General features: G+C 41.4%; 2 protein-coding genes across 2 annotated transcripts in view; one reads left to right on the forward strand and one right to left on the reverse strand.

Moving 5' to 3' along the window:
- polr3b (polymerase (RNA) III (DNA directed) polypeptide B) overlaps positions 1 to 22,764 on the reverse strand; it is a 99,660-nt gene that overhangs the window by 61,447 nt on the left and 15,449 nt on the right. The window contains exons 9-15 of the mRNA XM_061894246.1: positions 20,618 to 20,726; positions 13,542 to 13,664; positions 7,873 to 7,989; positions 7,665 to 7,799; positions 2,809 to 2,970; positions 1,209 to 1,409; positions 990 to 1,152 (exon numbers count right to left, since the gene is read on the reverse strand). Of these exons, the coding sequence (XP_061750230.1) occupies positions 990 to 1,152; positions 1,209 to 1,409; positions 2,809 to 2,970; positions 7,665 to 7,799; positions 7,873 to 7,989; positions 13,542 to 13,664; positions 20,618 to 20,726 (1,010 nt within the window). The remainder of the gene's footprint in view (positions 1 to 989; positions 1,153 to 1,208; positions 1,410 to 2,808; positions 2,971 to 7,664; positions 7,800 to 7,872; positions 7,990 to 13,541; positions 13,665 to 20,617; positions 20,727 to 22,764) is intronic.
- The window catches only part of LOC133549110 (galactose-specific lectin nattectin-like), a 40,034-nt gene continuing 37,974 nt past the window's right edge, over positions 20,705 to 22,764 (forward strand). Inside the window, exon 1 of the mRNA XM_061894247.1 lies at positions 20,705 to 20,810. The gene's annotated coding sequence lies outside the window, so the exon portion shown is untranslated. The remainder of the gene's footprint in view (positions 20,811 to 22,764) is intronic.

Here is a 22,764-nt window from a genome sequence, read left to right on the forward strand (position 1 = left end):
TTTCCTAGGAGGTGCTAGAGCGCAATTTTGACTTTTTTTTTAATTTTTTTTGTTTTTTTATTAGATCGCAATTTTTGCCAGTCCTGATGTGTGTGTCCAGTTTGGTGAGTTTTGAAGCATTTCAAGGGGGTCAAATTACAGCTCAAAGAGGCAAAAATTAAATTTTTTTTAGGAAACTTTTGTTTTGAAGGGGTTTTTGCCAACTTCCTGTTGATTTTTGCTGAAGGATGTGAGTGCATAAAATCTAGGTCTAAGTCAGACCTACATAGAAGTTTTTGTTTCATGTCTCTATAACATTCCTAACGGACGTTATAAGCGGTTTTGTCTGTGTTTTTTCCTAGGAGGCGCTAGAGCGCAATTTTGAGTTTTGGGGTGTTATTTTTTTTTTTTTATTAGATCGCAATTTTCACCAGTCCTGATGTGTGTGTCCAGTTTGGTGAGTTTTGAAGCATTTCAAGGGGGTCAAATTACAGCTCAAAGAGGCAAAAATGAATTTTTTTTGAGGAAACTTTTGTTTTGAAGGGGTTTTTGCCAACTTCCTGTTGATTTTTGCTGAAGGATGTGCGTGCATAAAATCTAGGTCTAAGTCAGACCTACATAGAGGTTTTTGTTTCATGTCTCTATAACATTCCTAACGGACGTTTTAAGCGGTTTTGTCTGTGTTTTTTCCTAGGGGGCGCTTGAGCGCAATTTTGAGTTTCGGGGTTTGGTTTTTTGATTAGATCGCAATTTTCGCCAGTCCTGATGTGTGTGTCAAATTTGGTGAGTTTTAAGGCATGTTAAGGGGGTCAAATTACAGCTCAAAGAGGCGGCGGAATAATGATAAAGAACTTAGAAATACAATAGGGTCCTCTATCCCAAAGGGACATTTGGTCCCTAATAATAATAATAATAAAACCTTAGAAATTCAATAGGGTCCTCTGTCCCAAAGGGACATTCGGTACCTAAAAAAAGCTTGAGATGATATTTCTATGTGAGGGAGTGTTTACCGTTGAGGAAGACGAGGAAGACACTGGGGTAGGCCAGCTCCTCTCCGCACAGCAAGTTGACGTCTTCCACTCCAAGGTTGAAGGCCAGCTTGATGATGGGACTGTCCTCCATGTCGGTGGTGATGTGCGTCATCAGGGCCAAGTTCTTCACCAGCCCGCAGGCCTGCGCCGAGGAAAATGGTGTTCTTGTGCACTGCAACGGGATTCTCCCAAACTCACCTCGCCCTCGGGCGTGTCGGACGGGCACAGCATGCCCCACTGGGACGGCTGCAGCGAGCGAGGACCGCTGACCTTCCTGGTCTTCTCGAACTGGGAGGAGATCCTGGTCATCATGCCGAGGGCAGAAATGAAGGAGAGGCGAGACAAGACCTGCGTCACCCCCTGACGATCCATCTTGAATCTCTTCAGGGACCAGTTGCCCTGACAAAAAAATCGACACCGACAGGTGTCATTCGGAATACAGCCAGAGTTCCCCCGGTTCTCTCTCAGGGCAACACGGAGACGCTAATGCAGGCTTTTATTATAATCATTGTAACAACCTGCTTTCTGGTCTTCCTAAAAATGTTATTGCACCTTTGCAATTACTCCAAAATTCAGCGGCACGTGTCCTGACGAAAACCCCAGAAGGCGGGCTCACATTACACAAGTTTGAAAATCTCTGCATTGGCTCCCTGTGAGTTTCAGAATCAATTTTAAGGTTTGATTGATTGATTGAAACTTTTATTAGTACAGTACATATTCCTATCTTGCCGATTGTATTGTACCATATGTCCCGGCAAGAAATCTGCGTTCAAAAGATTACGGCTTATTAGTGATTCCTAAAGCCCAAAAAAAGTCTGCGGGCTATAGAGCGTTTTCCGTTCGGGCTCCAGTACTCTGGAATGCCCTCCCGGTAACAGTTCGAGATGCTACCTCAGTAGAAGCATTTAAATCTCACCTTAAAACTCAATTGTATACTCTAGCCTTTAAATAGACCTCCTTTTTAGACCAGTTGATCTGCCGCCTCTTTTCTTTTTCTCCTCTGTCCCCCCCTCCATTGTGGAGGAGGTCCGGTCCGATGACCATGGATGAAGTACTGGCTGTCCAGAGTCGGGACCCAGGATGGACCGCTCGCCTGTGTATTGGTTGGGGACATCTCTACGCTGCTGATCCGCCACCACTTGAGATGGTTTCCTGTGGACGGGACTCTCGCTGCTGTCTTGGATCCGCTTTGAACTGAACTCTCGCGGCTGTGTTGGAGCCACTATGGATTGAACTTTCACAGTATCACGTTAGAACCGCTCGACATCCATGGCTTTCGGTCCCCTAGAGGGGGGGGGTTGCCCACATTTGAGGTCCTCTCCAAGGTTTCTCAGAGTCATCATTGTCACTGGCGTCCCACTGGGTGTGAGTTTTCCTTGCCCTTATGTGGATTCTTCCGAGGATGTCGTAATCGTAATAGTTTGTACAGTCCTTTGAGATATTTGTGATTTAGGGCTATATAAATAAACATTGATTGATTGATTATTCCGTACAATTGACCACTAAATGGTAACACCCGAATAAGTTTTTCAACTTGTTTAAGTCGGGGTCCACCTTAATCAATTCATAGGGCACTTTGACAGTCAATTTGGACCCAAAAATTGGCGAGAAAGACACAAAAAGACGCGTCCTTGCACCACCATTTTCTTCGCGAGGATGAAAATTACAGGCCTCTCTCGTAGTTTCAAGAGGGAGAACTCTCACTAAATACTTTTTCCCCCCCACTGTACATTTAACTTCTTCAATTCCTCAATGAGTTCCGTCACGGAGGCCATGATGCACACGTATGCACACTCACCGTGGAAATGGCATTGATCATGCCGTTGGTGATCTGGTCCTGCCTCATGTGCTTGACCACGTCGAACTGGGCCGCTCTCTGCTTGGGAATAATCTGGTCGGCGATCTTCTTCAGCTCCGAGTTGAACTTTTTGAACAGATCTTCGAAGAGCAGGGACAGGAGCTGCAAAAGAGGCAGAGGTGCGCTGAAGTCCGTTAACATTTTTTACACTCGTATTTGGGACAGAGGACCCTATTGAATTTCTAGCGTTTTATTCTTTCTTTATTATTATTAATATTCCGCATCTTTGAGCTGTAATTTGACCCCCTTAACATGCTTCAAAACTCACAGAATTTGACACACATCAGGACTGGTGAACATTGCGATTTAATCAAAAAACCTAACCCCAAAACTAAAAATTGCGCTCTAGCGTCCCCTAAGAAGAATACACAGACAAAACTGCCTGCAACTGCCAGTAGGAATGTCGTAGTGACATGAAACAAAAACCTCTATGTAGGTCTCACTTAGGCCTACATTTCATACACTGACATCCTTCAGCAAAAAAGCAACAGGGAGTTTGCAATTCCCCCTTCAATACAAGATTTTTGTAAAGACCGGTCACCTTTCTTCAAACATCATCTCCTCTGAGCGCGTTTGCCGTGTCGGCTTCAAACTACCACAGGAGAGAGATTGAACCCTTCTGATTAAAAGTTGATGAAAGAGTTTTAATTACTGCTACGGTTTTGATTTTATCAGCCTTCAAAGAACCGCTGAGCTGAAAACCATTTCAAAGATCGCCGCCGTGCGCAGACACAGTGAGGGAGCCGTTTTTTTTCCCCCGTACCGTCTGATGCTGGTGCGCACGCACCAATATTCGTGAGAGAGGGGCTGTTATCGTCTATACCAAGATGGCTGCCAGGTGACGTAGCTACGCCGGTATGTTTTAAAGTTGTCGTTTGCCTGCATATCGTAAAAACAACCGTCCAACATTTTACAACTAATTGTAAACTTATAGGTGCCGACCATCAGGACCGAGTTGCAACGAGAGAGTGTGTCGATGTTAAGATATTAAGCCGAGTTGGTAAGTTTATCTGTTTGCTAATAGTAGCTACTATCCATCCATCTTCTAACGCTTATCTGGGCTTGGTTCGGGGGGCAGCAGCCAAAGCGGTCCCGTCCATCGCTGCTTGCAGCTTTAACTCACCTTAACCCTGGTTTCTGTCCTCTCTGTCATCCCCCGCCACCTGGCCGCAGCATTACCATGCACATCACAACAAACAAGCTGGAAATTAATAAGAGAACTTGAGCTGGCCTTGCACAGCCAGGCCAATTAGTTGAATGTCAGGGAAGCATAATTGGAGAGTGAGAAGATTGCTGCCGTCGTAAACCCCCGTTGAAGGAGGACTCCCCCACCTCCTGCTCCTTGTACTGAGCAGGTCGGGGCGGGTGGGGAGGAGAAATTAAAGGCCTTAAGACAGCAGTAATTACATTATCAGAGCCGGGGCCGCGGATTAGCTCAATCTCTGCAGTCAAGGCGCGGAGTCTATTGTCAGCGCACAGGGAAAAAAAAAAAAAAATCCCCAGGCTTCCACAGCTTTGGGATTTTGGTGGCACACCAGCATATCTCCCTCCTGACAAAGCCAGGATGGAATAGGAGGGAGGGAAGAAAAAGAAACAGAGAAAAACAAAGCGGAGGGGAAATAATGAGTCTTATTAAACGAAGCGGGGAGGAACAAAGATGCAGGTGAGCGATGGGGCTTGGTTTTGATGCACGTGTGACATCCTGGGACCTCTTTAAGGAGATAACATTATTTGGGCTCTGGCGGCTTTAGAAGACTTGGCTAAGTCTGAAAACGGATACAAACAACCTGCAAAGTGCCTTTTATAGTCAGATGTTTTACAACCGAACCCACCATAATCCTTTCCAGAGTGTGAGTCGTCCTCTAGTTTATTTTTTGATTCCCCGCAGGAAACAATTAAAATCAGAGATGTCCGATAAAATCGGCCGATAAATGCTTTAAAATGTAATATCGGAAATAATCGGTATTGGATTTAGGAAGTTAAATTTATGACTTTTTAAAACGCCGCTGTGTACACGGACTTAGAGAGAACTACAGAGCGCCGATAAACCTTAAAGGCACTGGCTTTGCGTGCCGGGCCGGCCCAATCACATAATATCTACGGCTTTTCACACACACTCAAGTGAATGCAATTCATACTTGGTCAACAGCCACACAGCTCACACTGAGGGTGGCCGTCTAAACAACTTTGACACTGTAACAAATATTCGCCACACTGTGAACCCACACCAAACAAGAATGATCGGGAGAACATCCGCACCGTAACACAACAGAACAAATACCTAGAAACCCTTGCAGCACTAACTCTTCCAGGACGCTACAATATACACCCCCCCACCATACCTGAACCCTGCCCACCTCAACCTCTTCATGCTCTCTTATATATGTTTTTTTCGTTCTTTATTATGCATTTTCGGCCGGTGCGACATATACTCCGGAGCGTCATATAACCCGAAAAGTATGGTATGTAGGGATGATGTTCGAAACAGGTTCTCCCGATTGTTCGATAAGACAGGAACCGATTTCTGTGGATTCAAATTCATTTTTAGTGTTTGATAGGTTGATTGGCAACACTAAATTGGCCCTAGTGTGTGAATGTGAGTGTGAATGTTGTCCGTCTATCTGTGTTGGTTGGCCCTGCGATGAGGGGGCGACTTGTCCAGGGTGTAACCTGCCTTCCGCCCGATTGTAGCTGAGATAGGCGCCAGCGCCCCCCGTGACCCCGAAAGGGAATAAGCGGTAGAAAATGGATGGATGGATTTTTTAATTCATGTTTAGACAAAGATGAACCGAACAGAAAAACAGCAATAAACTTTTTTTTTTCAAAGAGAGAAAAATTAAATCAAATCAAATAAAGCTAAAATAGAAATAACAATACTTATACATAGAAGAGAAAGAACAAACATCCACCCCGAAAAGGAACACACACAAAAAAAGTAAAAACTAAACCTTGCTTAGACTGTCACTTATACTGTAATGACATAAAACAAATATACTGTACGTAGACCTTCAGTATGTAAACCAACCAGAATACTGTTAAAAAAATAAAAATCACTGTTGTACCTTTGTTGATGGTTGGTCAAAAAAGGTCAGAAAACACCTCCACACCCGATAAAACTTCCTTTCAGAACCCCTCACCACAAGTCTAATTTTCTCTAGTTTGAGATGATATAAAACGTCTTTTACCCAGTGTGAAACTGTGGGTGGGGCAGCTTCCTTCCATTTCAAGAGGATCAAGCGGCGCGCTAATAAGGTTGAAAAGGCAATGAGCCTTCGACCACCGACAGGTAATCCTGACCCATCCCCAGTGACCCCAAAAAGCAGCAAAAGAGGATTCAATGTAATGTTAACCCCGAGTACACAAGAGAGTGCTTCACATATACCTTCCCAATATTTCTTTATTTTGGGACAGGTCCACAGCATGTGTATTACATTTGTCACATGTTGGATCAATATCAGGGTCAAATTCATTTTTGAGAAACACTTCCCGTTATCAGCAAGATAAGTGAGGAGGAGACTAACAACATTACTTTCAAGCTAACGAGAATGATGGTGAAAAATCTTCCTTTCAACTTGGTGAACACAGACGAATAGTTTTACTACTTACGTATAAAATACTACACGGTCTAGCTCCATCCTATCTTGCCGATTGTATTGTACCATATGTCCCGGCAAGAAATCTGCGTTCAAAGGACTCTGCCTTGTTAGTGATTCCCAAAGCCCAAAAAAAGTCTGCGGGCTATAGAGCGTTTTCCGTTCGGGCTCCAGTACTCTGGAATGCCCTCCCGGTAACAGTTCGAGATGCCACCTCAGTAGAAGCATTTAAGTCTCACCTTAAAACTCATTTGTATACTCTAGCCTTTAAATAGACTCCCTTTTTAGACCAGTTGATCTGCCGTTTCTTTTCTTTTTCTTCTATGTCCCACTCTCCCTTGTGGAGGGGGTCCGGTCCAATCCGGTGGCCATGTACTGCTCGCCTGTGTATCGGCTGGGGACATCTCTGCGCTGCTGATCCGCCTCCGCTTGGGATGGTTTCCTGCTGGCTCCGCTGTGAACGGGACTCTCGCTGCTATGTTGGATCCGCTTTGGACTGGACTCTTGCGACTGTGTTGGATCCATTATGGATTGAACTTTCACAGTATCATGTTGGACCCGCTCGACATCCATTGCTTTCCTCCTCTCTAAGGTTCTCATAGTCATCATTGTCACCGACGTCCCACTGGGTCATTATTGTCACCGATGTCCCACTGGGTGTGAGTTTTCCTTGCCCTTATGTGGGCCTACCGAGGATGTCGTGGTGGTTTGTGCAGCCCTTTGAGACACCAGTGATTTAGGGCTATATAAGTAAACATTGATTGAATACAAGTATGTTAATTAATGTATTTTGCTGACATGTAATGGAGCAAAAAGTAAACAATACCAGTACTCTGAGAATTGTTTTAAATGTAAAGTGCTGTACAATACAAATGAATGCAGGATTTTCCCTGCATGTATTTTTCTTATGTGACCCCCTTAAAGAGGGAGTAACAGTCAATATTTTTTTTTTTTAGGGTAACAACAGTCAATATTTATTTAATTTTAACCTTAAAAAATAAGAGTGAGATTTGTTAAACAAAGTAATGTGTTTTTTTCCATACACAAAAACCTATCCGGATTCGATAAGGAATCGGTTCGATAACGGCATCGAAATCGATCATTTCTTATCAAACATCATCCCTACACGTAAGACTTATTTGTATTGGCTCTTCGCAATTATTTTTTTTTTTTTAGACACGGTGACGATAAAGTCAAGCTCACCTGTCCGGCCAACTCCAGACGTTTGTTGCCATAGTAATCCCGGTCGTCCACCTTGTTGTTCCCTTGAGCCAGGATCACTCTGCGCACCATCACAGCCAGGTAAATACACTTGGCCCTGAAGTTAAACTCTTTGACCTGGGGGATCAGTCATGACCTGGTTACGATATTGGCCTGTCGCCACTTCGTCAAGAAATAAGGGCTTACGTACGGGCACGTGTGTGAGAATGAGTGACGCCAGCAGTTCCCTGGCCTCCTCCATCTTGGTCTTCTTGGGTCCTCCCCACATACGCTGCCTGCGGACCTTATTGCCAAGATACCTCAGGGCCTGAACAAAAACAAAAGAGCACCTGAAAAGATACCGCCAGGATTGTGTTCGAGCACACATCCCGATTAAAGTTGAAGAATTACATGCCGGCTTGATTTGATGTCGACAAATTACTCGTAATAATCTGATAAGCTCTTTAAGCCTTATCTGCCTTTCATGATATAGATGTAGGCCTCATTGTGCAGCACACAATGAATGACACAATGAATATGGTGAAAAGACACGGTCGTGGCAGCAACAGCAGCCGGTTGCTAGGGAGCCACATTAATGCAACGGCAGATCCTCTTAACAACATAATCTTCCAAAAGAAAAAAGAAAAGCGATTCGAAAAAACAAAAACAAAAAAATATGACTTAAACTGTCCGAGACCAAGACCCGTACTTCCTGTTTGTGCATCCACCACAGTGGATATGTTTCTTTTACTTTTTATTCATAGCTGTATGTAGAAGTGTCTGGCTGTATCTGCTGCTTTAATGTCTTTAATGTCCTCTGTGTTCTTTGATGTTTGATGTTTCCCTCTTACACACATGGAAGAGGGATGTGTACTATGGCTATGAGTTAAATAAATAAATGATAAATGGGTTGTACTTGTATAGCGCTTTTCTACCTTCAAGGTACTCAAAGCGCTTTGACACTACTTCCACATTTACCCATTCACACACACATTCACACACTGATGGAGGGAGCTGCCATGCAAGGCGCCAACCAGCACCCATCAGGAGCAAGGGTGAAGTGTCTTGCTCAGGACACAACGGACATGACGAGGTTGGTTCTAGGTGGGATTTGAACCAGTGACCCTCGGGTTGCGCACGGCCACTCTCCCACTGCGCCACGCCGTCCCTAAGTTGTCGTTGTTTTTTTTGTTTTTTTTCCCTTGGCCTCAGTCTGCACCCCCACTCCAGGGCCTAGGCTAAGACCGATTTTTTAAATTTTATTTTAATCTTCTATTTTTTTCTTCCCCCCCACCCCCACCCCCCTTGTTTACCTGTATGTCATCTTTTTTGTAAGGGGCGCTGGAAGCCGGCAGACCCGTCAGCGATCCTGTTCTGTCTCCCTGTAATGTTTGTCTGATCTTGAATGGGATTGTGCTGAAAATTGTAATTTTCCTGAAGGAACTCTCCTGACGGAAGAAATAAAGTACTATCTATCTATCTATCTGAATGCCACAACATTGCTCTTTAGACCCGGGGTAGGGAACCTATGGCTCGCGAGCCAGATGTGGCTCTTTTGATGACTGCATCTGGCTCTCAGGTAAATCTGAGCTGACATTGCTTGACACGATAAGTAATGAATAATTCCACTTGTAATCACAGTGTTAAAAATAATGTTGAAAATATAAAACATTCTCATATATTTTTCATCCATCCATCCGTTTTCTACCGCACCTGTTCAAGAAGTTGTGTTAATGGTAAGAAGCTATTTATTTATTATTGGTTAGTGTGGGGCTTGCTCTCCTGGGGGGGTCTTCACACCACCAAGCACAGACATGAGAGCCTGTTTCAGGATTACAATATTGTTTTATTTTTCAATAGTTTCCAGCAGTTGTCTTTTTCTCTTTCGTTCTCGCTCGTACTCTGGCTCCAGCTCCAACCCTGTCTCTCCTCCTGGCTGCTGCTTATAACAGAGCGACAGGTGATTAGATAACAAGGCCCATGTGGGCCTTCTACGCACCTGTCGCTGATTTCGAGGCCGGTCCTGGCACACCCCGCTCTGCTGCAGGCCCGCAGGCCACGCCCCCTCCACAGTTAGCTTCAGAATACCAATGTTATTACAAAGAATAAGAGCCCTATTATACTCTAGAAATGTTGGTCTTACTTAAAAATGCACGCGTATAGTTGTGTTCAGTGTTGAAAAAAATATTGTATGGCTCTTACGGAAATGCATTTTAAAATATTTGGATTCTTAGAGGCTGTGGCTGACATCTTAATAGGGATGCTGGATCATTGCCAAAATTATAATCACGATTATTGTTATCAATATTAAAACCATGATTATTAATTGTAGGGTAAAACAGTGTTGGGATGTTGGGGGGTTGAATGAGACACCATAGAGTAATTTCTAATTAATTGGTAAAAAGGCTAAAAAGCAATATCAATATGTTTAAAAGTCAAAAATTTGTATTTTTGTTAATTTTTACTATCAACATATTAGCTCTATTTTTTCATTTCCAATCTTTATTTTTGGCGCCATAAAAAAAAAACTGGTCCAGGCGTCATCAATTTGACACGCCCGCTTGACCTTTGTACCCCCCCACAAGGTCCGAGGTCAGCTGATCAGTTTCTTCTTGTCGTCCAAAAATCCGTTTAAAACCCAGAGGTGATGGTGCATTTTCAGCTGTGGCTCCAAAACTTTGGAAAAATGTCCCTCTTGCTTTTCGGACTACTCCCTCTCCTCTCTAATGAGTTTCAAACCACGTCTTAAAACATATATTTACTCTTTGGCTTTTAAACTTGTGTATTTTTTAAATTTTTTTTTAGTTAAATGTTTTACATTACTGACTCTTCTAGAATGTGTCTCTTAACTTCTGAGCAGCACTTTGTGAAACTTCTATTGTTTTTTGAAATGTGCTATATAAATAAAGTGAATTGGATTGGACATAATCATATATTTGAATGTACTGTAAAACATGAATCATACATTTACTTTAACGATTGCATATGCTCCCTAGGGAGGTGTTTAGGGCACGTCCAACCGGTAGGAGGCCACGGAGAAGACCCAGGACACGTTGGGAAGACTATGTCTCCCGGCTGGCCTGGGAACGCCTCGGGATCCCCTGGGAAGAGCTAGACGAAGTGGCTGGGGAGAGGGAAGTCTGGGTTTCCCTGCTTAGGCTGTTGCCCCCGCGACCCGACCTCGGATAAGCGGAAGATGATGGATGGATGGATAGATATTCTCCTTCAATCCTCTATTACATTTCCGTATTCCCTGGATTGCATGCTCGAAATAAAATTTAACCCTAACCATAATCAAATGGACAAGTGATGGACAATGTAAAAAAAACCATGGTGTTTACTTTTTAATATCCATTGAAAACATAAAGCATTTTGGCCAATTTGTTTGTCAACAACACCGTGTGGTTCAGTGCAGCAGTTTGGCCAACAAAAATAAAAAGGACTGTTACATCTCACAGTTATTACACAAGCTTTGTGCTCAGCTCAGCGTGCTGTGACTTGCGTTCAATTTGACGAGATGACAAAACATTTTAGCTTGTGTTGATGTTATTGGGAACAATGAAAAAGTGGGCAATTAAATAATTAACGAGGGACTATGCCAGAAAAAAAACAGCAAGACATTATGAATAAGTTGTGGCCTACACATCATTTTACACTTCGCCTGCTGCAAAATAAAAGCAAAATCAAATACCGACATAATTTTTTTTCACCGCTGTATACTTTTTGTGTGGGACAAATGCGTCCGTCTCCAATATTGTGCTTTTTGCACCTGGGGATGAGTTGATAGGCAACACTAAATTAGCCCAAGTGTGAGTTTGAATGTTGTCTGTTTGTGTTGGCCCTGTAATAAGGTGGGCACTTGTCCAGAATGTACCCCGCCGTCCGCCCGATTGCAGCTGGGATAGGCTCCAGCCACCCTTCGCGACCCTGAGAGGGACAAACTGTAGAAAATGGATATACAAACCCCGTTTCCATATGAGTTGGAAATTGTGTTAGATGTAAATATAAACACAATACAATGATTTCAAATCCTTTTCAGCCCATATTCAATTGAATATGCAACAAAGACAAGATATTTGATGCTCAAACTCATAAACCTTATTTATTTATTTTTATTGCAAATAATAATTAACTTGGAATTTCATGGCTGCAACACGTGCCAAAGTAGTTGGGAAAGGGCATGTTCACCACTGTGTTACATCACCTTTTCTTTTAACAACACTCAATAAACGTTTGGGAACTGAGGAAACTAATTGTTGAAGCTTTGAAAGTGGAATTCTTTCCCATTCTTGTTTTATGTAGAGCTTCAGTCGTTCAACAGTCCGGGGTCTCCGCTGTCGTATTTTACGCTTCATAATGTGCCACACATTTTCGATGGAAGACAGGTCTGGACCGCAGGCGGGCCAGGAAAGTACCCAAACTCTTTTTTTTACGAAACCACGCTGTTGTAACACGTGCTGAATGTGGTTTGGCATTGTCTTGCTAAAATAAGCAGGGGCGTCCATGAAAAAGACGGCGCTTAGATGGCAGCATATGTTGTTCCAAAACCTGTGTGTACCTTTCAGCATTAATGGTGCCTTCACAGATGTGTAAGTTACCCATGCCTTGGGCACTAATACACCCCCATACCATCACTGATGCTGGCTTTTCAACTTTCCGTCGCTAACAGTCTGGATGGTTCGCTTCCCCTTTGGTCAGGATGACAAAATGTCGAATAATTCCAAAAACAATTTGAAATGTGGACTCGTCAGACCACAGAACACTTTTCCACTTTGCATCAGTCCATCTAAGATGATCTCGGGCCCAGAGAAGCCGGCAGCATTTCTGGATGTTGTTGATAAATGGCTTTTGCTTTGCATAGTAGAGTTTTAACAGATGTAGCAACGTACTGTATTTAGTATCAGTGGTTTTCTGAAGTGTTCCTGAGCCCATGTGGTGATATCCTTTAGAGATTGGCGTCGGTTTTTGATACAGTGCCGTCCGAGGGATCGAATGTCACGGTCATTCAATGTTGGTTTCCGGCCATGCCGCTTACGTGTAATGATTTCGCCAGATTCTCTGAACCTTTTGATGATATTATGGACCGTAGATGTTGAAATCACTAAATGTCTTGCAATTGCACTTTGAGAAACGTGGTTCTTGAACTGTTTGACTATTTGCTCACGCAGTTGTGGACAAAGGGGTGTACCTCGCCCCATCCTTTCTTCTGAAAGACTGAGCATTTTTTGGGAAGCTGTTTTTATACCCAATCATGGCACCCACCTGTTCCCAATTAGCCCGCACACCTGTGGGACGTCCCAAATAAGTGTTTGATGAGCATTCCTCAACTTTATCAGTACTTATTGCCACCTTTCCCAACTTCTTTGTCATGTATTGCTGGCATCAAATTCTAAAGTTAATGATTATTTGCACCAAAAAAATGTTTATCAGTTTGAACATCAAATATGTTGTCTTTGTAGCATATTCAACTGAATATGGGTTGAAAAGGATTTGCAAATCATTGTATTCCGTTTATATTTACATCTAACACAATTTCCCAACTCATATGGAAATGTGGTTTGTATGTGCCTGTCACTACATTACATATTTACTTACACCTTGGTGTTTGGATGTTTTTTAAGGACTTTATAGGCAGATGAGAGCGACTCCTGTTAGCTCCATTTTCATCGCATTTATGTACTATTTAGAATCCATAAAAAATAAAAAATAAAAAAACGTGTTCTTGTCTTCCATAGGGATTGTTATTGATTGGACAATTCAAAAACAAACACAGCTCCCCTTTAAAAACCTCAGCAGTTAATTAGACTTATAGACCACTTACCTGGGAGACATGGCTTGTTAATAATACATACTTTTATTTAGCAGTGAGCGGCGTTGTACCTGAGTTTGTGTGAAGATTTGGGCTTTCTGGCACTCTTCCAGGCTCGGGGCGAAGCTGGCCATGACGTGCTCCTCTGTGCCGATCATCTGCACAATTTCCTGGTCACTCTCCACACCCATGCCCTGTGTGAAAAGGGGCACTTTTAACAAACACCTGACTGCTGTTGTATATGGTATTCATACTCTGCTACCATACAAAATCAATGCAATCAAAATGATTCATCCAGATGCTGTTATGTTCCTCATAAACCAACACTAAACTTGAACTTTTCTCATATTTTAAGCACCTGTGAGAACCTTACACTTGCACTGGAAAAACTCACGATCCCACAAAGTAAATATTTCTAATTTGTAGTCAAAATATCAAAATAAACTTAAAAGGAGCCATATGTGCACTGCAAAAACTGAAATCTAATTAAGATTAAATATCTCCAATAAGGGTGATATTTGCTTACTTTCTGTCTGATAAGATAATTCTCTGTTCCGCGAGTGCGTATACGTATGTGACGCTTGTAAGAAGGTGCGCTTATTTGTTTTTTTTGGTCTCTGTGAGAAGGAGAGACAACAAAGAGCGAGAAAAGGCATGCAGTGTAATGCCCGCAGCTAAAAGCAACTGCGTGAGAACGTATACGGCATTCTTCGGGGTATAAGTCGCTCCGGAGTATAAGTCGCACCTGCCGAAAATGCATAATAAAGAAGGAAAACAACATATATAAGTCGCATTTTTGGGGAAATTTATTTGATAAAACCCAACACCAAGAATAGACATTTGAAAGGCAATTTAAAATAAATAAAGAATAGTGGACAACAGGCTGAATAAGTGTACATTATATGACACATAAATAACCAACTGAGAAGATGCCTGGTATGTTAATTTAACATATTATGGTAAGAGTCATTCAAATAACTATAACAAATAGAACATGCTATACCTTTAACAAAAAATCTGTCACTCCTAATCGATAAATCCCATGAAATCTTATACGTCTAGTCTGTTACGTGAATGAGCTAAATAATATTATTTGATATTTTAACGGTAATGTGTTAATAATTTCACACATAAGTCGCTCCTGAGTATAAGTCGCACCCCCGGCCAAACTATGAAAAAAAACTGCGACTTATAGTCTGAAAAATACGGTACTCGAATATCACGATATAGTCATTTTCTATATCCCACAGAGACAAACCCACGATATATTGAATATTTCGATATATCATTTAAAAATTATTTTTAAAGGAGCATTTAAATCTTTTTATTAGGGCTGGGCGATTTATCAAATTAGTCCAGGGGTAGGGAACCTATGGCTCTAGAGCCAGATGTGGCTCTTTTGATGACTGCACCTGGCTCTCAGATAAATCTTAGCTGACATTGCTTAACGGTAAGTAATGAATAATTCCGCTGATAACCACAGTGTCAAAAATAACGTTCAAAATATAAAACATTCTCATGCATTTTCATCCATCCATCCGGTTTCTACCACACCTGTTCAAGAAGTCGCATTAATGGGAAGAAGTATTTTATTTATTGTTAGTTAGCTTCAGAATAACAATGTTATTAAAAAGAATAAGAGACTTATTATACTCTAAAAATGATGGTCTTACTTAAAAATGCACTCATTTAGTTGTATTCAGTCTTAAAAAAAGTATTATATGGCTCTCACGGGAATACTTTTTAAAATATTTGGCTTGTATGGCTCTCTTAGCCAAAAAGGTTCGCGACCCCTGAATTAGTCGATATATCGCCCAGCCCAAATAAAAAGCTTTAATTGCTCATTTAAAAATATGTTTTTAAGTGTTTAAAGCAGGGGTGTCAAACTCATTTTAGATCAGGTGCCACATGGAGAAAAATCTGCTCCAAAGTGGGCCGGACTGGTAAAATCCCGGCACGATAACTTTAAAATAAAGACAACATCAGATTGCTTTCATTGTTTAAAAAAAGAACAAACTCATTCTGAAAATGCACAATTCATAATGATGTTTTTTTTTACACTTACATGTTGCAGTTAATAGTATTCTATCTTTATTTGTTGTGATTTATATTTTCTGAATAAGTTATGTGATAATGGTCATCCGTCAACTCATTGGTGTTCATTTTCATGCAAGATAAAAAAGGTATATTAAAATTAAGTTACAGTATGTTATTTATGTAGTTTGATCATTGTACTAACGTGGTTTATTTTGTACATATGTAGCATCATCTAAAAAATTACAAATAATTGCTATTGTGACATCCAGTGGACATATTTAGAACAGCAGTTTATTTCATTTAAAAAATTTCAGGTACATTTTTATACTTAGCAAACTCATCCAGCGGGCCGGATAAAACCTGTTCGCGGGCCTGATCCGGCCCTCGGGCCGTACGTTTGACATCCCTGGTTTAAAGCTTAAAGGCCTACTGAAACCCACTACTACCGACCACGCAGTCTGATAGTTTATATATCAATGATGAAATCTTAACATTGCAACACATGCCAATACGGCCGGGTTAGTTTACTGAATTGCAATTTTAAATTTTGCGCCGAAATATCCTGCTGAAACATCTCGGTATGACGACGCGTGCGCGTGACGTCACGCATTGTAGAGGACATTTTGTTCCAGCATCGTTCCCAGCTATTAAGTCGTCTGTTTTCATCGCAAAATTCCACAGAATTCTGGACATCTGTGTTGCTGAATCTTTTGCAATTTGTTCAATGAACAAAGGAGACATCAAAGAAGAAAGCTGTAGGTGGGAAGCGGTGTATTGCGGCCGCCTTTAGCAACACAAACACAGCCGGTGTTTCATTGTTTACATTCCCGAAAGATGACAGTCAAGCTTTACTATGGAACAGAGATGTCAAGCGAACACGGTTGGATTGGACCACACACACAAAGTACAGTGTATTATGCAGCGATCATTTCGAAAGATCGTGTTTCGAAGAGGGTCCCTTGCGAAGGGCAGAGATGGGCATCGCCACCACTTGTCGACTGGTGCTGAAGAAAGGTGCGGGGCCGACCTTCAGGTTGTACAGGTACGACCATATAATCTCACTAAAACACTAGTAACATCATTTCATCATCATCATTTATGTGTATTCCTTTCATGAAAATGCATATTTACAAGCCACGTACAATTGACACTTTCATTGTTTTTTTTTCTTATACATTTCCATGATCAGAAAGGAGCAGATGGAAGAATAATATTCTTATATTTATCTGCCCCTTTTTTTCTAACACAAATTACAGTATTTTAGATGACTTTATAACTGTTCCCTCCACCAACACCCAAACTCCAACATACTTTTCCATTTTCCTTTAAGCATTTTCACAATGACACGTCCAATCTAAATCAAAACTCAGTTTGATATAATTTCAGTTTTCTCTTTTTATAACTCTTTTTAAATACAAAGATATTCTTACAGCTTTTTAAGTCTTTGTTTAGAGAATTCCATGCTTTCACACCAACAACAGACCAGCACATTTGTTTCAAATTTGTTCGCGCTCTTGGATGTTTAAAGTCATACGGCCTTCTGTGGTTCTCATCTTCAGATGTGAACACAAATAACTTTTGTATGTCCTTCGGAAGAACTTTATTTCTCGCTTTGAACATCATTAATAGAGTATTTAATTCAACAATGTCTTTTAGTTTTAGTAATCCTGACCTAATGAAGAGTGGATTTGTGTGGTCTCTATATCCTACTTTAAAAATGATTCGAATTGCTCTTTTCTGTGAAAGAAATAAAGCCATTATGTTGCTATGATATGTATTTCCCCATATTTCTGCACAATAATTGAAATAATGTAGAATAATTGAGCAATATAACATTCTCATTGTGTTGTATAATAACACAATAGGCAGATAAGGGATTTTCCAGAATTATCCTAGTAAATGTGTCTAATAACATCTGAATCGCTCCCACTGCCCTCTAGTCTTTTTTTTTCTTCTAGTCCTTCACTCTCACTTTCCTCATCCACAAATCTTTTTATCCTCGCTAAAATTAATGGGGAAATTGTCGCTTTCTCGGTCCGAATCGCTCTCGCTGCTGGTGGCCATGATTGTAAACAATGTTCAGATGTGAGGAGCTCCACAACCCGTGACGTCACGCGTATATCGTCTGCTACTTCCGGTACAGCCAAGGCTTTTTTATTAGCAACCAAAAGTTGTGAACTTTATCGTGGATGTTCTCTACTAAATCCTTTCAGCAAAAATATGGCAATATCGCGAAATGATCAAGTATGACACATAGAATGGACCTGCTATCCCCGTTTGAATAAGAAAATCTCATTTCAGTAGGCCTTTAAATATAATGTATTATTTCAAAAAATCTTACCAAGACAATTTTGACTTGCTCCATTGGCGGAGGCATTTTTTTCTAAGGTATTAAATGAGTAAATACAATTTACAGATTGATTTGAAAGTGGAAAAAAAAAAAAATCAGTCGTGTAGACAAGACCTCTTTGTGGACGTGAATACACAAGCGACATCTTGCAATCACATTGTTGGACAAGTGGTGAACCAGGTGGCTGTGTGTGCGTGTGTGTGTGTGTGTGTGTGTGTGTGTGTGTGTGTGTGTGTGTGTATGCACGGAGTCCTGACATTTGCTTATGGAAATGCCAAGCTGTGGCCGAGGTACTTTTGGAATGCCGCCAAATCCAAGAGGAGTCAAACGCAAACACACAAAAGTGCCTCTTTGGGATAATAATGACTTCAGCCCGGAAAAACACTCAAACTGAGACGCGAGATTTGTCCTGGGAGGGCAGAGTAGTTAATAATGACGCCAGCTGCCATTACTGACATTTCACTGTGACAATTTCGACCGCACACACTTACTAAGAAATATTCAAAGTAATGCAACTTCATTCTGCTCTTCCACCACCGGGGTGAGCGTGGTGCATTTAAAAAACTGGGACATTGTGAAAAGTGCAATAGAATACCCTTTGAAGTAATACAATTGTCGCAATCTAGTCTCCATTGAGTTTGATGAGAGGCCACACCCACAAATGGTAATATACTAACTCAAGGAGCTAATATATTGTGGAAGTTGGGGGAAATAATCGATTTTTAGATGCATCACAATTCAGTCTGTATCATGTGGTGATATCCTTTACACACTGGACAATTACAAACCCCACAACCAGTGAAGTTGGCACCTTGTGTAGTTCGTAAATGAAAACAGAATACAATGATTTGCAAATCCTTTGGAACTTATATTCAATTAAACAGACTGCACACTGTGTTACTTGGCATTTCCTTTTGACAACACTCAGAAAAACGTTTGGGAACTGAAGAGACACATTTCAGGTGGAATTCTTTCCCACTCTTGCTTGATGTACAGCTTAAGGTGTTCAACAGTCCGGGGTCTTCATTGAGGTATTTTAGGCTTCATAATGCGCCACACTTTTTCAATGGGAGACAGGTTTGGACTACAGGCAGGCCAGTCTAGTACCCGCACTCTTTTACTATGAAGCCACGCTGTTGTAACACGTGGCTTGGCATTGTCTTGCTGAAATAAGCAGGGGCATCCATGATAACGCTGCTTGGATAGCAAAATATTTCGCTCCAAAACTTGTATGTACCTTTCAGCATTAATGGTGCCTTCACAGATGTGTTGTAGTACACCCCCATACCATCACAGAACCTTTACGCCTAGAACAATCCGGATGGTTCTTTTCCTCTTTGTTCCCGAGGACCTGACATCCCCATTTTCCAAAAACAATTTGAAATGTGGATTAGTCAGACCAGAGAACACTTTGCATCAGTCCATATTAGATGAGCTCGGACCTTGCAAAGTCGGCAGCGTTTCTGGGTGTTGTTGATAAATTGCTTTCACTTTGCATAGTAGATTTTTAACTTGCACTTTCAGATGTAGTGACAAAATGAAGTTACTGACAGTGGTTTTCTGAAGTGTTCCTGAGCCCATGTGGTGATATCCTTTACACACTGATGTCGCTTTTTGATGCAGCACCACCTGAGGGATCCAAGGTCACGGGCATTCAATGTTACGTGCAGTGAGTTCTCCAGATTCTCTTAACTTCTTAATGATATTATGGACCTTAGATGGTGAAATCCCTAAATTCCTTGTTTTGTTCATTGAGAAATGCTGTTCTTTAAACTGTTGGAAAATTTGCTCACGCATTTATTGACAAAGTGGTGACCCTCGCCCCGTCCTTGTTTGTGAATGACTGAGCATTTCATGGAAGCTGCTTTTATACCCAATCGTGGCACCCACCTGTTCCCAATTAGTCCGTTCACCTGCGGGATGTCCCAAATAAGTGTTTGATGAGCATCCCTCAACTTTCTCAGTCATTGTTGCCACTTGTGCCAGCTTTTTTGAAACATATTGCATGCATCAAATTCTAAATGAGCTAATGTTCGCAAAAAATAATAAAAGTTTACCAGTTCGAACGCTACGTATCTTGTCTTTGCAGTCTATTCAATTGAATATAGGTTGAAAAGGATTTGCAAATTCCGTTTTTATTTATCATTTACACAACATGCCAAATTTATTGGTTTTGTAAATCAGATTTTTTTATTTTTTTTTACAAATGCACTGTTTTGTTGCAGGTGATAAACGCTCATTTAATTAAATTAAAATACATGTAAAACTGCATGAATATACTTAAATTAATGATGCATCAAGAATTGATTATTAATCGAATCGTAGCTCGTGAAACAATCAAATTGTGAGGTGGCCAAAGATTCCCACCTCTAATAAATTGTATTGATGCAAAAAATGACTGTGTAAATTGTTTCATGGTCCGAAATTTTCTCTTCACAAAAGACTGGAAATATTTGATCATTGGGACAAGCGGTAGAAAATGGATGCATGGATGTAGTCATCGGCCAAGTTTGTTGTTTACATTTGACTTTGAGGCTATGCTGCATTCAGTGACTGCTGGGAAAAAAATACTTGGTGCGACCTGAAGGGTCAACCTTAAAAAAAAAGAACAAAGAAGCTTGACCTGAAGAAATAAATGGACAACAAACTAATGATAGACTTCTCGAGTAAGTCACCGTGTGTGCTACCGTCTTTGCATGATCAACACATCACCATCTGGTTGTCTCTTAGTGCCATCTTGAGGACATCCCTGGTACTTACCTTGAATATAATGGCGATGGGGGCGTCCTCTGTCAGCGTGTTGTGTTTCAAGTAGAATCGGCCTTGTTTCACAATCATGTTGGTCCTGCTTTTCTTCTCGTGGGTGGAGCTAGGATATAGGAAATAAGGGGAAGATGTGAAGTGGGACGAGGAACAAGGTTGGGTGGCATGATGGCTGACTGACATCAACACGGTGGGTACGAAAACAGCACCAATTTTATGCAGGGTCAGAGAGGGCATTTAGGTAGCATGCTTAAAAGATTATTTGGCCATGCATGTGGAAGTAGGCGAACCAAAAGCTCTTTTGTCAGTTTGTTGCTGGTCATCTGGTAAATTGAACCGCTTCTATGGCCTTTAGGTTGTTCCACGATGCGCCTTAAAGGCCTACTGAAACCCATTACTACTGACCACACAGTCTGATAGTTTATGTATCCATGATGAAATATTAACATTGCAACACATGCCAATACGGCCTTTTTAGTTTACTAAATTGCAATTTTAAATTTCGCGCCGAAGTATCCTGATGAAACGTCGCAGTATGACGCGTGCGCGTGACGTCACGTATTGTAGAGGACATTTTGTTACAGCATCGTTTCCAGCCATAAATTGTCTATTTTCATCACGTCATTCCAGAGTATTCTGGACATCTGTGTTGCTGAATTTTTTGCAATTTGTTCAATGAATAATGGAGACATCAAAGAAGAAAGCTGTAGGTGGGAAGCGGCGTATTGCAGCTGCCTTTAGCACCGAAACACAGTCGTTGTTTCATTGTTTACATTCCCAAAAGATGATGGTGAAGCTTTACTATGGAACAAAGCGGCCAAGCGAACACGGTCGGATTGGACCACACACACAAAGTACAGTGTATTATGCAGCGATCATTTCGAAAGATCGGGTTTCGAAGAGGGTCCCTTGCGAAGGGCAGAGATGGGCATCGCCACCACCTGTCGACTGGTGCTGAACAAAGGTGCGGAGCCGACCTTCAGGTTGTACACTAAAACAATAGTAACACAATAAGCAAAAAAGGTATTTTCCAGGATTATCCTTGTAAATGTGTCTAATAACATCTGAATCGCTCCCACTGCCCTCTAGTCTTTTTTTTTTTCTAGTCCTTCACGCTCACTTTCCTTATCCACGAATCTTTCATCCTCGCTCAAATTAATGGGGAAATCGTCGCTTTCTCGGTCCGAATCGCTCTCGCTGCTGGTGGCCATGATTGTAAACAATGTTCAGATGTGAGGAGCTCCACAACCCGTAATGTCACGCACATATTGTCTGCTACTTCCGGTACGGGCAAGGCTTTTTTATCAGCACCAAAAGTTGCGAACTTTATCGTCAATGTTCTCTACTAAATCCTTTCAGTAAAAAAAAGGCAATATCGCGAAATGGTCAAATATGACACATAGAATGGACCTGCTATCCCCGTTTAAATAAGAAAATCTAATTTCAGTAGGCCTTTAAAAAGTTACCAAATGAGGGTTAATAACAAGCACTTAACAAGTTAACAAATGAGGGTTGATTAGGAGCAGTGAAAGAATTGTATGCAAATGCAAAACAGCCTGACTCCTGGCAAATATGTAGGAACTTTGTACTTGGCTGTACATTATAAGCCCCATCTCGCCCTATTATGCTAAAACAACTTTTATTAACTCTTGGTACCCGCTGTTGTGTACTGTATTTTCCAGACTATAAGGCGCACTTAAAATAATTTTTTTTCCCCTCAAAACTCGACTGTGCACCTTATAACCCGGTACGACTAATGTACGGAACAATCATGTTTTTTTCTTACTGACCTTCAAGCAATTTTATTTGGTACATGGTGTAATGATAAGTGTGACCAGTAGATGGCAGTCAAACATCAGAGCTACGTGTAGACTGTGCCATGGTGGCAATATGACTGAAGTAGAGGAGGTCCTGGGCTGGTGTGGTTACACATGATCTACGGTTGTAAGACCGGTTGGATGTACTGCCAATTTCTCTGAAACGCCTTTGGAGACAAATAATAGTAGAGAAATAAATATTCTGGTGGACATTCCCACAGCCAGCATGCCAACTGCACTCTCCCTCAAAACTTGCGACATCTGTGGCTGTGTGATAAAACTGCACATTTCAGAGTGGCCTATTATTGTGGCAGCCTTAGGCATATT

Source organism: Nerophis ophidion, linkage group LG03 (genome assembly GCF_033978795.1).
Source record: "Nerophis ophidion isolate RoL-2023_Sa linkage group LG03, RoL_Noph_v1.0, whole genome shotgun sequence".
Lineage (NCBI taxonomy): Eukaryota > Metazoa > Chordata > Actinopteri > Syngnathiformes > Syngnathidae > Nerophis > Nerophis ophidion.